Source organism: Suricata suricatta, chromosome 7 (genome assembly GCF_006229205.1).
Source record: "Suricata suricatta isolate VVHF042 chromosome 7, meerkat_22Aug2017_6uvM2_HiC, whole genome shotgun sequence".
Taxonomy (NCBI): Eukaryota; Metazoa; Chordata; class Mammalia; order Carnivora; family Herpestidae; genus Suricata; species Suricata suricatta.
This window is the reverse complement of record NC_043706.1, coordinates 126,634,339-126,651,925: the sequence shown is the minus strand read 5'-3', so window position 1 is coordinate 126,651,925 and position 17,587 is coordinate 126,634,339. Positions and strand designations below refer to the sequence as shown.

At 36.7% G+C, this 17,587-nt stretch overlaps 1 protein-coding gene across 1 annotated transcript in view; it reads right to left on the bottom strand.

Annotated features, from left to right (window-relative positions):
* ADGB (androglobin) overlaps nt 1–17,587 on the bottom strand; it is a 135,833-nt gene that overhangs the window by 98,374 nt on the left and 19,872 nt on the right. Inside the window, exons 4-7 of the mRNA XM_029945518.1 lie at nt 13,593–13,664; nt 11,550–11,756; nt 5,224–5,363; nt 2,128–2,214 (exon numbers count right to left, since the gene is read on the bottom strand). Coding sequence (XP_029801378.1) covers nt 2,128–2,214; nt 5,224–5,363; nt 11,550–11,756; nt 13,593–13,664 — 506 coding nt within the window. The remainder of the gene's footprint in view (nt 1–2,127; nt 2,215–5,223; nt 5,364–11,549; nt 11,757–13,592; nt 13,665–17,587) is intronic.

Below are 17,587 nucleotides of genomic sequence, written 5' to 3'. Positions count from 1 at the left end.
CATTACTTGCAAAATTCACATAACTGAAATTGAAAGTGTAAGATCATAAACCTAGCTATATAGTTCTGACTTCTAATCTCAAGTTTTTCTGCCTCATTTTCATAGAAATTTCAGAAGCAACCATAAATTTGTTTAAACTGGACATCTAAAATTGCTCAACATTTTTATTATTAATTCTAAGGTGGTCTCCTTATAATTCTGAAGCATATGAACACTTTTCAATTTTCATGTATGATTTCAGTGTATGATTCTGTTGAGAGACAATTCACAATTTCTAATTGACTAATTTTCTAGTTGTGAAATATTTTGATCTCCTATTTCTTTACCATCCTCCAATGGACATCTGACGATTTCATGTCTCTGCTATCTTTATTCACTACCATGCAGGAAAAATTAAGCAAAATTATAAGCATTCCATCAACACTGAAGATAAAAATTTAGAAAAGCCCATACTTCTAAACTTCATTCTGTCTCTACTTCTCTCCACTGATATTGCCCATATTTTGTCAAGATATATTCTCTTCCCTTAGGTATCAAAAAAGGATTTTCCATGAGATGACCTAAAAGGGTGTTGTCTAGACCTCTTCTTAAGAGTAAAAAAATAATAATAAGATCATCTTCCCTTTCAAGAAAGTAGTCTTTTGAGGAAGGGATCTATACTTCCATTTTTCCCCTGCATATATTTTTTTATTTTGAGAGAGAGAGAGAGACACAGACAGACAGACAGAGCATGTGCAGGGGAGGGGCAGAGAGAGAGAGGGAGACACAGAAACTGAAGTAGCTTCCAGACTGAGAGCTTTCAACACAGAGCTCCACGTGGGGCTCAAACCCACGAACTGTGAGATCATGACCTGAGCTGAAGTTGGATGCTTAACCGACTGAGCCACCCAGACATCCCAAAACATTATTATTTGAACCAGGCAATAGCTAACTTATCCTGCTGAAAAGATGCTTTAGATGGTAAGATCCAAGTCACTAGGGACTAAATTCAATCTCCTATAACCTAGATCCTTAGCTTCCCAAGACCAATAAAAGACTAGAGGTGATCCAAACTGGATCAGAGATGACCCAAACTGATAACTGAACTATGGATTTGATCTTCTTATAAAACCCAACATCTGAACTGATGATATGTTCAGATGTATCAATATGTTTTTCTATGCACTTTGACCTGATTAATTTCTACTATCAGTGGTGATATAATCAAATTGTGTTTCTATAACCTTTATGTATGAAATAAAAGTACTTGTGAAATTTTAAGTAAGCATTACATTAAATATCTTTTTTGGGTCAAAGACAAATATCTAGAAGCACATGAAATAAAGACTGTGGGCTGTGGACCCAACAAGGCTTGGATTTATATATTTTTTTCTACTCCAGGTACAATGTACACAGCTTTGGGGTATTCTACCACTCTGGTCTTCAGTTTCTTTATTTGTAATGAAATATACCCAGCTAATGAGGTCATATGAATGATTAAATGATAATATTTTCAGAACTGTGGTTTTTAATTAACAATAATATATTAATGTGCCTAATGCCTAATAGGTATTTTATTACTATTAATTATTTCTTAATATGTGTGGCTAATTACAAGTTGCCTTTATGTTTCTATTTATTTATTTATATTGGGATAAAGAGAGCAGGGCAGGGAAGGCACAAAAAGAGAGAGAGAGAGAAAAAGATAGAGAATCCCAAGCAGGCTCTGTGATGTCAGCACAAAGCCTAATAAGGGACTTGATCTCACAATGAGATCATGACCTGAGTTGTAATCAAGACATGGGTGCTTAATCTACTGAGCCACCCAGAACCCCCATATGTTTCTGTATTAAGTAAGTGTACTAGTTATATAAGTACAAAGGGATGCCTGTAAACATGATAAATAACTAACATGGTTTTAATATTTGTAATTCACAGTGTTTTTTAAAAACACAATTAATCCTGAAATTCTCATGGGATTTTATATAATACTATAAAATATTAATATACTAAAATATTGTATTCACAAACATTTTGTAAAATGTGAGATTTTCTTAAAACTTTCTTAAAGCTTAATAACATTTAGTTAAAGAAACATTACTTGGAAAGAAAGAAAAATACATATGAAGAACTTAATGGAAAACCTACTGGAGAGGAATCACTTCTGGTAACCATCCTGTCAGGGCATGAATAACTGTGAACTCCCCTAATTCTCTCCTCTCCGCTACATGGATGCTGAAAAAGCAAATGCAAAATGGCATAGTTAATAATACTTGAAAACACATACAAAGAGATACATAAGGACTGGGGATCTTTAATAAACAGTGATATAATAATAAGTGTAGGGATCATACTGCTTATACTTTATAAGAAATTACTATCCCAACAGCCAGATGATTCATATAGTTAAAGAGCTTAAAGGAATCCAATGTGAAAGTTCATGTTTATTTAAAAACATGCTACAAGCCTTATTTTAAAAGGATATAAATTAATATCCATGCCATATACACAAAATGTATTCACATATATATTATAAAATTTATAAATTTAGATAATATATTTTATATATTCAATATACTATTATGTTCTTTAAAAAATAGAACCGTGTCTCCTACATTTTTAATGTCAGCTACTATTCTAAGATGTCCATGAGACAGTTACTAATCAGTCCCAGACACAGTAGGTCACGATGGCATCAGATAACCTTAATTTAATCCTCAGATAATTTCAGAGGAATGAGAAACATCTCTTTCATCCTATACAAAGGAGTAGATCCGCCATCATAGCATAAAGTCGAATGAGATTGTGAGGGACCAAATGCCACTCTTCTCATTTTAGTCCTTTTGGCTCCCCCGGAAGTGATTAGTCTATTTGCACTGACACACAGAAATGCCGTACCCGTCCTGCCCAGGAGCCCCGTTCGGTTTACCATGTGCCAGCAGTGGTGATTAATGGTATTGACCAGACATGTTCTTTTCTCCAGTAAGAAGTCTTACTCTCTTAGTCACGTGTTCTATCATTTATAAACTTGTATTAGTTTCTTGCTCATACATTATGAATTTTGCTGTGTCTACATGTGTCACAGATAACAGAAATCTCCTGTGGAAGTTCACAGTCTAGTCTAAACTCTGGGGTTAATCGTATTTAGGAAGTGACTGCATACCTCATGTAAATAGTGTTCTTTCATTTGCAGAGCTCACAGTGATAGTGAAATACTTACTACATATTAATTTTTTAATGTAGAAAGCAAGCACTCATGTAAAAATAATTGTTATGTACTATAAAATTTGAGAAAAAAAGTGTAGATAAATATAAATTGTACCACACAGTACAGGTAGCCACTAGAAAGCCTAAGAAATGTCTTACATTTAGTCTGGGCCTTTATTTCTGGGCTGGATTTATTTTCTAAGATAGCAATAATTCTGTTTCTTAGGAGGCTCTAAAATTCTATGGGACTACAACTTTAAGAAAGACAAAACACCACTCCAATTTTCCAGGTCGCCCATTTCACACTTCACTAGTGTTTATTCAACTCCAGTTCTCAGAACTTCAAGGTGGGTCTGAGAATTAGGAACACTAGGAACAGCATTCTCTTTCAAAACAAACAAACATAATTGTCACCATTCTGAATACTTAGTGCTCTTCAGCCACCTAAAAAGATGTGGGTTGAGGTTTTTGTTTTTTGTTTTTAATCATTGAAATTAAGAGTTGTGAGCTGGATGAAACAAATTCTGAACAGACGATCGAGGGCTGGTGAGAGAAAAGAGGTCTGTCAAGGATGGCAGGAGGGCGGCTGGTTTTGTTGTATAGCCTTGAGAAAGAAAAAGGAAGCTGAGCCAAAAACAAATCCACAAAAAACCAGAACAGGCTTCTGATGGACAGAGCTCTGTTTACAGAAAGGCAGGAGGCTGAGCACTGAGCAGAGGGGTGCAGTGGTCTGTTGGAGCACGTGGGCATCGTGCTGAGGATGAGCTGCCTTCACACCCTGCAGGAGGGTGAAGGGTATCAAATTCAAGCTGGCTCAGTATAGGTGAGACTCTCCCCGCTGAGCAATGATACAAAGTTGCCAGGTCTTTGCAACTTAAGCATCTAGAAAAAATTTTTTTTTGTAAGGCTGGGGTGGGGATGGACTGACCTAAGGTCTCTGTCAGGGGGAAGCCAAGAGAATGAAAGTGGCAGGCATGTCTCATACATGTTGATGCACAAGACATGCAGGAATGGAAGACATAAGTAGATTTCACAAGAATATTGGAGCAAATAGAAGAAGTTTGTATCACAAACTTATTAAAAGGGAGGAGTATTACCAAAATCATGAGGATATTAAAAAAACATTGATGTCCTTCAAAAGTGTTCAGGTTTTCAAGGTTATAAATTATTGCTGCATATACAGAACCTAAAATCTTAGGATACTGGATGCCACTATACATATTTTGGTATTTAGATGAACCAATATCTTCCCCTACAAAAACAACTTTTTTCTCCTGCTAAGCTAAAACACTCTTTTTCATGATTACTTTCTATTTATCATAAGAAAGCATTGGATAGAGGTGCCTTGGTGGCTCAGTCGGTTAAGCATCTGACTTCAGCTCAGGTCATGATCTCATGGTTTGTGGGTTCAAGTCCCGCATTAGGCTCTGGGTTGACAGCTAGCTCAGAGTCTCTGCCTGTCTTTGGATTCTGTGTCTCCCTCTCTCTCTGACCCTCCCCTGCTCAATGCTCTCTCTCTCTCTCTCTCAAAAATAAGTAATAATTTAAAAAATTAAAAAAAAAGAAAGCATTGGATATAGAATAATTTGTATTTCTTCTTGGGAGAATTTTGTCTTATTGCTGGCTAACCCAATACTTCAAATTAGTGGTTTTGGCATTTTTATATCAAAATATCTACAATGTTTAGAAAGAAGTCTATTTTAAATAGATTTTTAAAAAATAAAGCTATGTGATATAGATGTATAGTTTTTTTGTCGTTTGTCTTTTTTTTATTTTTTTTAATTTATTTTTGAAAGACAGAGAGAGACAGCATGAGCAGGGGAGGGTCAGAGAGAGAGAGAGAGATACGACAGAATCTGAAACAGGCTCCAGGCTCTGAGCTAGCCGCCAGCACAGAGCCCCATGTGGGGCTCAAACGCTTGAACTGCAAGATCATGACCTAAGCCGAAGCTGGATGCTTAACCGACTGAGCCACCCAGGCACCCCATGTCTTTTTTTTTTTTTTTTTTGAGAGTGATAGTTCTTCCTTCCACATACTCAACATTTGCCAGCTTAATGATAGCTTTGCACAAAAGCATTGGCCAGAGTTCAAAGTCGTAGGTTGTGGCTGGAAGCAATAGATTGTTGTCTTCATCAAAAGGGAGAAAGTCATCAATAGTTATCTTTCTCCAGCAACCCTAAAAATGAGAAGAAAGAAATATACCATCAGTGATTTATGTTATTTTTTCTCATACATTATTGTACACTGCTGATGTTACTATTACTGTTTTATAATTTTACCTTACCTTCCTATATCTAAAGACTGGTGCATTGGTTTTCAATACTACTCTGGATGAGAATTTTAGCTATTTTATTTAATTTATTTTATTTTATTTATCTACATCAACAGTGTCATTATATATAAGACCTTATAAACACGTTGTTGGGTGCCCATCCTAGATAATGCAGTAAATTAAAGTGTTTCAAATAGCAGAACCAAAACAATACACAACCATGGATAAGTTTGGTCATAATTAAATAACTTAATATAATCATAACACAAATTCTCCAAATATAAGTAGTTCATCCTGATAGACTCAGTGATTTTAAACTTCTAATTACCAGATTGCTTTTACTCCTGATTAAAGATCTGATTTTTAACATGAAGTTAATTCTTTATTAAATAAAGTGATTATATATTTACTGTATGCATATTGCTTCACAATGAAAAGTTTGAGACAAATGATAACATTAATGATTATACTCTCAAATATTTTTTAAACTTTGGTTTTACATGTGACATTTTATTATGAATTTATTATTTTGCCCAAGAAATATTTTCAGCAGTGACACAAGCATTGTGAACCCAAATTCTGCACAATACATGGTCTATACCAGTGAATTGCTTAGAGTCTTGTGAGGGAAGACATGTATGCAAACAGTATAAAACATAATATGTTCATGGTGCTTTAGAACACGAGATTTTTTTTTAATTTCGTTTTAGAGAGAAAGCATGGGAGCATGCGGGGGAGCGAGGTAGAGGGAGACAGCAAGAGAGAGAGAATCTTAAGCAGGCTCCATGCTCAGTGTGGAGCCCAGTGAGGGGCTCAAACCCACCATCCTTGGATCATGACCTGACCTGAAATCAAGAATTAGGAGCTCAACCAACTGAGCCACCCAGGTGCCCAACACTGAAACATTTTTACAAAAAAATTTTTACCTGCACATAAAAGATGTACATTAGACAGTTTTTACTAAGTTTACTGTGTTTACACCACATAATTTGAAATGACCATCAAAATGTTTAACTACTTAGCATGCTTATGAAGAAGGATGCCTCTTTTATTAATATAAATATACATCACTGTTACTTTAGGATACAGTCATGTTCAAATTTTAATATTTTCCACACTTGAATTCTAGGTCAAGATAACTAAACGGCCACATATATGTTTATCTTCTTCTTCCTAAGACCATGCTAAACCGATAATAAAAATGTTTTTTGGGGGTGCCTGGGTGGTTCAGAAGGTTGAGTATTCGACTTTGGCTCAGGTCGTGATCTCATGGTTCAAGAGTTCGAGCCCGCATCAGGCTCTGTGCTAATGGCTTAGAACCTGGAGCCTGCTTTGGTTTCTGTGTCTCCCTCTCTCTCTGCCCCTCCCCTGCTTGCACTCGGCCTTTCTCTCCAAAATAAATAAGCATCAAACATTTTGCTTAAATGATTTTTAATGAATAGCATCAATTACACTTACAAAAGATCAAGGAAAGAACAATCATTGGACAGAGAGTCCAGCACATTCCTGAATGAAGATAATTATACAGATGGGAAAGAACCGTAACAGCACTCCCCCACCTTCGGCCCAGTAACACGTGGTACCCTTCCCACACAGGGCCTGAGGGTGAAAGGCTGACTTCTGTGACTGTCCCGAAGTAAAACAAGGCAGTTTCTCTTTGCAGTGGAGTCAGCGGGCAGAACTGTGACTTCTATTGCCTTCCTGCAGTAGAGAGGAAGTGCTTTCTGCATTAGTAAAGAACCCATCAGAGGATCTTTCATTTCCACATGCTACCCATGCAGGGATGAACTGGCACCCGTGCCCTTCCTCAGCAGGTGCTGAGGATGCTGCAGGATGGAGTCCTACCATCAGAGTGACGGAGAAGAGCAGCACCACACAGGCTTTGTAAACCACATCAACATATGAAAACAGCCCACAAAAAGCTAGCCAGGATGTGCACTCTGAATCTAAACAGGTGGACTACTTACTAAAATAAAGAATTTAATTAGCAGCAGTCATACAACATAACACCAAACATGTCCAGGAAACGGTCCAATATTACCAATCATGCAAAAAGGGAAAATCTAAATTTCAATGAGAAAATACAATCAACAGACCACAATGCCAAAAATGAATTTTTAGTTAAGAAATTTAAAGCTGATGTCATAAAAAACTATGAATACTTTTTGAAACAAAAAAAGAATAGAATATCTTATCAAAGAAGTAAAAAACATAAAAGGAAAAAACCAGAAATTTTGAAATTAAAAAAAACTTTCATAGGAAAAGATCAACAGCAGAATGCAAATGGGGAAGAAATTGGTGAATTGGAATTTAAGTCAATAGAAATCATAAACAACCAGGAAAAGTAGATTATTTTCTAATGATAAGACCCTCAAGGACCTATGAGAAAATGACAGAAGATACAACATGCATGCCATCAAAGTCTCCCCAAATGAAGAAAGAATATGGGGCTGAAAAAATATTTAAATGAATAATGACCGAAAACTGTCCCAAATTTGTCTTAAGACATGACTCCTGTAGAATCAAGGAACTCAGAATATCCCAGAGAGGATAATCTCAAAGAAATCTATACCCAGATACATCAAATTCAAACTTCTGAAAACTGGAGACACAGAAAAAAAGCCAGAAATCGGCTTGTGAGAAAAGACCACCAGCTCGCTCCCCGGAAAACAGAGGCCAGAGGGAAGTATCAGGCTACCTTTCAATACTGAAGAAAAAGGCCTGCCAACCCACAACACTGTATCAAGTGAAAATATTCTTTAGGAATAAGGGTGAAATAAAACATTTTCAGATAAGAAGAAAGTTAAGATAATTTGTCACCAGAAGATTGAATCAGAAAGGATGGTGGGGAAAAAAAAGGAATAAAGAAATAAAAAGGGTGGTGAAAGCAGAGACCAAAAAAATAGAAAGAAAGAAAGAAAGAAAGAAAGAAAGAAAGAAAGAAAGAAAGAAAGAAAGAAAGGAAGGAAGGAAGGAAGGAAGGAAGGAAGGAAGGAAGGAAAGAAAGAAAGAAAGAAAGAAAGAAAGAAAGAAAGAAAGAAAGAAAGAAAGAAAGAAAGAAAGAAAGAAAAGAAATAGGAGAAATCTTAGGACATCCAGAGTGAAGAAAGAGCAAAGAAAAATATAAACATATGGCTAGGGGCACCTGGGTGGCTCAGTTGGTTAAGTGTCCAAATTCGTCTCAGGTCATGATCTCACCATCTGTGAGTGTCTGGCCCTGTGCTGACAGCTCAGAGTCTGGAGCCTGTCTTCAGATTCTATGTCTCCCCTCTCTGCCCCTCCCCTGTTCATGCTCTGTCTCTCTCTGTCTCTTGATAATAAATAGATGCTAAAAGAAAACTTAAAAAAATAAGGCTGAATACAATAAAGTATTCTTTGCTTCTGGAATTTTTTAAATTATATTTGACATGACTTAGCCTTTTGGCTAAGAGCAAGTGTAGTAAAATTATATTTGACATTAAAAAGCAGCATTAACTTTATAAAAATTCTTAATATACATAAAAAATATCTAATCGATTATGTTATGAAGATGTAAAGGGACCCACATGATGGTAAAGTAGCTATATTCCCATTTAAGTCATAAAATTCTGGTATTACTAGACTGTGATAAGCTAAGTATGTATATTTTAATCCCTAGAGCAACCATTAGAAAAAAAGTAATGCACAGAGATACACCTGACAACACTAGAGATAATTCAACATGGAATCCCAAAGAATGTTCAAGAAACATACAGGAACAGGGAAATGGATACCAAAAAAAAAAAAAAGAAATAACAGAAGTTACAGAGCAAATAAACAAATAATACAATGACAGACTTAAATTCCAATTATATCAAATATAAATTGTACACAAATTAAAGTGTAAGAGAAAATTGGATATATTTATGAAAATTAAAAATTTGCATACATTTGAGTAATTCCACATGTAGAAATCCCAAAAAAAATAATCATAAATGGGCAAAAATATATACACAAAGATGCTATTTTACTGAATTGTATTGGTAAAACACTGGTTATAATCTAAATATCAATATGAAAGTAACAAAATATCATAGTTCTTACATTCAAACAATGGAGTACAATGTAGATTGATATATATTATCATAAATAATGCCCATAGTTAGGGAAAAAATACATTATAAAACAAGAAGTGTCATATTATCCTATTGTTGCTATAAATTATATATTTATATATAAATATATATAAATATTACATAAATATATATAAAAAGGAAACTATAATGTATATCTTGTCAGAAAGAATTTAATTCTTTACTATACCTAATATGCACACAGGTATTGGCTCAGGCTTACCACCTGGGATTTGAGTAGAAACAGGTAAAAATATCTGCTTCTAGTCCAGAAAGAACAAATGTCTACCAGCCAGAAAAACAGGTAGCCATCTACGTTCCATTTTGCAGAACTCATGATGCAGGGCTTGAAGTCACAAACCGTGAGATCATGATCTGAGCCAAAATCAAGAGTCAGATGCTCAACTGACTGAGCCACGGAGGCCCCCCATGATTTATAATAATTTTGAACTCCCTCCCACCTCAGTTTAAGCAAATTTGTGAGAAGTGGAGAGAGGGGAGCCAATATCAGGCATGTGACCTTGTCATTCCTCCCACGGTTACCTTCTCTCTATAATCCCTCAACCCTATCCATGGTGTATCCTCACTCTCATCCTTTGGTGTGCATTGAACCTTTGGAGTCTTGTCTGCCAAATCTGTCTGCTGATTGGTAAATAAGGAAGATAAAGGCATTTAGGAAGTCATTTTCTCTCCTCACAAAGTGTTGACTTTCAAAGTCTCTCATCTTGCCGTGAATATCAAAACACCCAAAATCCTATTTTAGATATCAGAGGCTAACATTACCATCTTCACTTTTATGTCCCTGCTGTAACAATTTCATTAATTAATTAAAAAAAATTTTTTTCTTTTTATTTTTGAGAGAGAGTGCATGTGTGCAAGCAGGGGAGGGGCAGATAGAGAGAGGGAGACAGAGGATCAGAAGCAGGCTCTGCTCTGACAGCAGAGAGACAGAAGTGGGACTCAAATTCAAGACCTGTGAGATCATGACCTGAGCCACGTTAGCAACTTAACTGACTGAGCCACCCAGGAACCCCACGATCTCATTAATTCCTCATGAATTCCTTTCAGCATTCTCCATCCCAGGAAAGGGAGATGGCTCTGGCTCATTGGGGGAAAACGTCATGTTCTTTAGTAACATAGACTGGGATGGTTAACTTTTCATACTTCCCCCTTCCTCAAATGTTCAAGAACACGCTTCCTAGGTGACCAGGACCAGGTTCATGGGTGTACGACCTGCACAGTCACAATGAACCTCACACTTAGAGGGACCCCATTCTTTTAAGAGCTGCTCTCACCATATTGAAATTCCCAATCATTTTTGAGCAAGGGGCTCTGCAAATCATGGAGCCGGCTCTGCCTGTGAGTCCGGGCCTTTGCAGAGAGCATTCCACCAACAAAAAATCAAAGGGATTTCATAATCTTGTGCTGTTAAATGTGATGTGAGCCACTTTACCTTGTGAGCTAAGGGATTTTTTCATTCTCTATTTCTACTATCTTATTTCCTTCCTTTCAGGCAGAAGCAAAAACTTTTTGTATCAAGGTAAGATTTGTTACCATGAGTACAAACCTCAAGCTTAGGAAAAAGATTGGGTGAGACCAGGCCTCCCAGTAGCAGGAGAGAAAGAGTGGTTCATGCTTGAACACTCTTCTTACTCAAGGTGGCATACCACATCAGAGAGAAAGGGGGAAAGAAGAGAGCCTGTGCGTCCACCTGCCTACCCAGCCCACCGGCTTGAGAGGGTGGACATAACAGAGGACCACCCCTCCATGTTCCAAGCAGCACCAGTTTAAAAAGCACATGAGACTCATGTCACAGGACCAACAACAATATTTCATATAGATCCCAAATTATATATGCAGAACATTTCTTCCCAGTAAGTGCACAATTGATATCCTGTATAAGTGCATGACCTTGTATTAACCAAGGTAACAGCATATAAAATAAATATATTTCAATATGAAAGACAATTTTTATGCACATGAACATGAACTTACTTACCATCCAGTAAAGTTTCACAACATACTTCCCATAGCTATTGAATAAGGGCATGTGACCTTTCACAGCCTTGCACAGAGAGTAAATGTGTTCCCAGGGCTTCCAGGTGAGAAGAGGCTCCCCTGTGGTCCCTTTCAAATAATTTTTCAAAATACCTCCATTGAATATCTTCCACACTGTGTAGATTTCACTGATAATCCATCTCATCAACTAGAGACAAAAGCCATTAGTGTTAATCAGTTGCTTTTCAGTTGTTGGTACTCTAATTTAGGGGCAAAACCTGTTGAAAATCTACTTCCAGTAGGAATATTAAATTCTGCATGTAATCTGTTCCACATTTTGATTTTTGACTTACAGAATAAAGTCATCATTCTTGCCTTTGCTGTCGGGAAGTATAGTCACAATGCAAGCTAAAAAGGCTTAATATTAAACACATTCTTAGCTAAGAGCTGTCTTCCAGAGTAAACTGTCAGTGATTTGACATTGACCTCCACTTGATATTGACCTTCACTTCAGGTGTGTGTGTGTGTGTGTGTGTGTGTGTGTGTGTGTGTGTGTGTGTGAGAGAGAGAGAGAGAGAGAGACAGACAGACAGACAGACAGACAGACACAGACAGACAGAAAGGGGAGAGGGAGAGAGAGATGGAGAGAGGGAGAGAGACCGAATGGTTCTGAGAACAGTGGTGATTTTATTCTGGAATTAACTTTTATTATAAATGAGTAAGCTACTCTTCTGTAAGGGTTGAGAAGTTTGAGAAGAAATTATCTCTTTTATGTTAGTAGGATCAGTTAGACAATGAATGAGATGAGAATTAAAATTGCATACACAGTAAAATCTTCTCTAAGTCTCATATTTCCTGCGTCAATCCGCAGGTGCAGAAGTGATCTAAGTAAAACTCCCACGGCAGAGTTTTCAACAGGCAGTAAGGTGCGGTGGGGAGCTGAGCAGAAACAGACCAGGGTTTGAATTTTCTTCCAGGTCCTTCTGCTCTCGGGCCTGTCATTTCACTGTCTCTAAAATGCAGTTTATATAATGCAGTCTGTAAAATGTAGATTCTACTATATGTTTTTCAGTATTTTACAAGGAATAGAAACAATGTAAAAAAAAAGATCTGTGAGTCACAGTGGTGTTAAGTAAAGACATTATTATTACCCTCAGTAATATTGGATTTTCTGAAATATGTTTAACTGCCTGGTTTATAAAAAGATTAAATACTTGAGACTAACCTTACAAAATTTATGTTTTCCTTAATTTACATTATTTAGGACATTTCTTTAAGTTTAGTTAAGTTGAAAAAGGTAAACCCAGTATCTTCCCGTATATCTGGTAATTTTAATATGGAATATTTTATACTTTTCTTCCCTCAAAAAAGGAAAAGCTAAAGTCTATGCATGCTTTGGATCATAAAATAAGCATATTTTAGACTAAACTATAAGGCATAAAACCACTCAGAGGTACAACTTGGTTGAAGAAATAAATGTTTTGATTTTAATATTGGTCAAGATATTTAAGATAAGAAAAACAAAGTATTTCAATCAATAATGACAATTGATTTTGACTGGGTCTTAGGAGAAAATAATTGTTTAAAAAATCCCTGTTTCTGATATAACCACCGTAGGGGAGTGGAACAGGCTTGCTTCTGATGATAAAACCCAGGGTGTGGAGGTGGGGGCCCTTAGGTGAGGTTTTCTCTGCATTAGCAAGTCAAACACCCTGCACTTGAGCCCAGCAGGTTCCTGTAGCAACTTGATGTCCATTGGTAGGCACGTGGGTCAAGAGGCAAAATGCCCAGATGATGAGTGAGATCTCAGCTCCACTGGGTCTGTGGGCAGCAACTGTAACACTAACATTTCCCCACCGTTTGCTCATTAAACTCAGTTGAAGAGGCTTCTCTTCCCCTTGGAATGTCTGGATTATAAAACACTGAGCAATTCTAAAACTTAGAGGTAAGCAAGGGATAACTTAAATGGACAGTCTGGGAATTATGTTAAGCAGGTCTGGAAGTTATTCTGCAATCAGGGTTGAGTTAAAAATTCCCTACATACCTCACTGCAGAGTAAATGTTCATTTGGTGAAAACAAGTCAAACAGGATTTCATTTTTCACAACTACTGGAGCCTGAAATTTAAAAAAAATGTATATATATAAAGAGATATTACTCTTCAGGAAAAATAAAGGAAATGTAGCTGAATGAAATACAGTTTCTTTTTTTTTAATTTTTAAAAATGTTTTTTATTTATTTTTTGAGAGACAGAGAGAGACAGCGTGAGCAGGGGAGGGTCAGAGAGAGAGGGAGACACAGAATCCGAAGCAGGCTCCAGGCTCTGAGCTGTCAGCACAGAGCCCAACACGGGGCTCCAACCTACGAACTGTGAGATCATGACCTGAGCCGAAGCCGGACGCTTAACCCACCAAGCCACCCAGGCGCCCCTAAAATAAAGTTTCATGTGATATAAACAAGTCAAACCGGATTTCATTTCTTACAACCAGAGAAATTAAAAGAAAAAAATAAACACATTATTCCCTAAGATGACCCTCTTAGAGCTCTAGGTGACATTAGCTTAGTAATGCGATGCTTATAGAATAGGGTCTTTTCATATAAAAATGAAATGTTATAAGATATAATATATTCAGATAAACTTGGCATGCATACACACATAAACTGAGAGTTTAAAAAGTGACTTAAAATTAAAATTAACCCCTCCAGTTACACCTGAAGTGTAGTTAACACGGTAGCAGGAAAATGCTTCATCTTTGATAAAAAGTATTAACTGTGATAGCTTTCAAAAACCTTGTCCAATTTCACATCCTGTTATATTTTAAAAAATTTATCTAATGGTCATTATTTTATTGATATCTATCTAAAGATGCTTTTATATTCTTAGAGCACTCATGAATAAACATAATAAAGGAAGATATGATTTATAATAGTTTTAAAAATTTTGTTACAATTCAGATCAACTTATACCCTCAACATATCAAATTAACATAAATATGCTTTTGATCAGTAAAATCATGGAAACTAATACCACTGACTATTCTCAATCACATATACAACTAGCATCTTGAAAACTCAATAAAATGTTTTTTTTACATCTATGAAAAAACTGACTCAAAACTACCTTAAAGGCCTGAATTGACTCTTATGTTTATAATTTATGAACATAGCAATGTCCATAAATATTATATAAAATATTTTATGTAAAAATAGATTTTTAATTCTGGTTTGGCTAATACCAAGGTGACACTCCTAAAATGCCCATACACTTCAGCAAGTACCAATGTACATTGAATTTGATTAATAATAGATTAAATAAATACTGAATACCTAAAATTTGAGGAGTGAAATGTAACAGTTGCCTGCCAACAAATGAAAAGTAGGCACTGACAGTGTGTAAAAGATGGTAAATATTAAGGGAGCAGTCTCTACAGAGGTCTCTACTCCCCAGGTAGAGACCTGAGACAGAATACATCTTCAGACATCTTACATCGCTTCAATATAATTAACACTCAAGGGCCTGGGCCATCAATACCTGATACTCAGAAATAAACAGATCTGATCACTCCCCTGGTGGTCAGGGCGTGTTGACCTTCTCAGTTGGAATAAGTCCATGTTCATTCTGATACCTTAAATCCAGGCTTTTCAGTTTTTTCATAACTTAGCTTCTCTCTGTGAAGTCATATCCTGTGACTTCAACCTTTGCTTTGAGCAGAAGAGAGTAAATCTCATATAGAAAGTTCATTATTGGGGTGCCTGGGGGGTTAAGCATCCAACTTCAGCTCAGGTCATGATCTCACAGTTCATGAGTTCAAGCCCCATATCAAGCTCTCTGCTGACAGCTCAGAGCTGGGGCTGGCTTCAGATTCTGTGTCTCCTTCTCTCTCTGCCCCTCCCTTGCTCATACTCTGTCTCTCCTCCTCTCTCTCAAAAATAAATAAAACATTTAAAAAATTCTTATAAAAAGAAAAAAGTTCAATTTTGTTTTGCTAAAGTTTTGTCTACACTTTATATATGCCCATATTTAATGAGTTCCAATGTAAAATATATGTATCACCGTGGATCTGGACATTAAAACTTGAGAAACATTGTTCTTAGACTTCCCTCGTTAGGTAGAGTTTCACTTGTGGCTGTTCTGGTGCATACTTCAAGAACAGCCCATGTACGGGATCCAGAGAAAGAGCACAGAAGGAAGGCAAAGGTGTGGAGATGGAAGCCAAAGTTATGATAAGTATAGTAGAAGCACCATCAACAACAACGGATGTGGGGCGCCTGGGTGGCCCAGTTGGTTGAGTGTCTGACTTCGGCTCAGGTTATGATCTTATGGTTTGTGAGTTCGAGCCCCACATCGAGCTCTGTGCTGACAGCTCAGAGCCTAGAGCCTGCTTCGGATTCTGTGTCTCCCTTTCTCTCTGCCCCTCCCCTGCTCATACTCTGTCTCTCTCTCTCAAAAATAAATAAAAACATTTTTTAAAAATTGTTAAGCAACAACAGTGGATGAATTTCCTTATAAAACAAATATAGCTCTCAGAACTAAGGTATGTTAAAAAGAAAAAAAGATGGCATATAACTCTTCTACTTATTGACATTTGAAATACCCCCACCTCATGAAATTAATATTTTTTATTTGCATGAAATGTAAACTTCACACTTCCCTTGCACAGTCTGGCTGTTATTAATAATACATTACTATCAAGTGTATTATATTAACACCGTAGAATTTACATTCTTCACATCAATAGTACCTAACAGTATAAGTAATTTAACGGCATAGTTCATGTGCTTGCTTTGGCAGCACATATAAAGGCATAGTTCATGTACATTTGACTTATTTTATTTAAAATGTCTTACAAGCATGGGGTGCCTGGGTGGCTCAGTGGTTAAGCATCCAGCTTCGCCTCAGGCATGATCTCACGGTTTGTGAGTTCAAGCCCGGCATCAGGCTCTGTGCTGACAGCTCAGAGCCTGCAGCCTGCTTCAGTTTCTGTGTCTCCCTCTCTCTCTGCCCTTCCCCCAGTTATGCTCTGTCTCTCAAAAATAAATGTAAAAAAATCTTTTTTAAATAAAATGTCTTACAAGTAGACATTTAACAAATATTCTGATGTCCAGAGGTATACCTTCTTTTTTTCTGTTTACTAAATATCTTTGAATCTAGGAATATCCTTCTCAAAAAGTAACAGTAATTAGAAATATGGCAGATGAATTATATTTTCTTGCATTAGTAGTGGTGCTTATAAAGGCTAAAACTTTTAGGAATAAAAATTACTTTGTGTAGAAACTGAGATTCGATGAATTCAATAGTAAATGGAAGACTCGGCTCCATTGCAAACATTTGACTAGCACTAAATAATTATTTTAGCTTACTGGTTTTCCATGCATTAAATGAAAATAATAGATTCATAGTGGGAAAAAAGACATTAGACCATTTAGATGCTTTTAATTTTTTTTTAATGTTTATTTTTGAGAGACAGAGAGAGTGTGAGCGGGAGAAGGTTAGAGAGAGGAGACACAGAACCTGAAGCAGGCTCCAGGCTCTGAGCTGTCAGCACAGAGCCGTGGATGCGGGCTCTAACTCAAGAACCTCAAGATCATGACCTGAGTCGAAGTCAGCCGCTTAACCAACTGAGCAACGGAGCCCCCTCCCCAATTTAAATGCTTAAAACAGCAAATATATTCAAACTAAAATAGCTGTTGAGAAGTTAGATCAGTAGATCTAAAGTTTTCATGTACGTAAGTGCTATTTAAAATGATTTCTCAGGGCACCTGGGTGGCTCGGTCAGTTAAGCATCTGACTCGATTTCTGCTCAGGACGTGATCTCATGGTTCATGAGTTCAACCCATGCAAATCACTGTCAATGTGGGGACTGCTTGGGATTCTCTCTCTCTCTCTCTCTCTTTCTCAAAATGAATAAACAAACTTTAAGAAATAAAATTAAGTTAAAATATGGTTTCCTGCGCACTGTCCCAGTCAATGTGATTCAAGCAGCTAGGCATGGCCTCCGGAAATGAAGATGGCCCCTAGAAAATGCTTCAAGAATGCCTG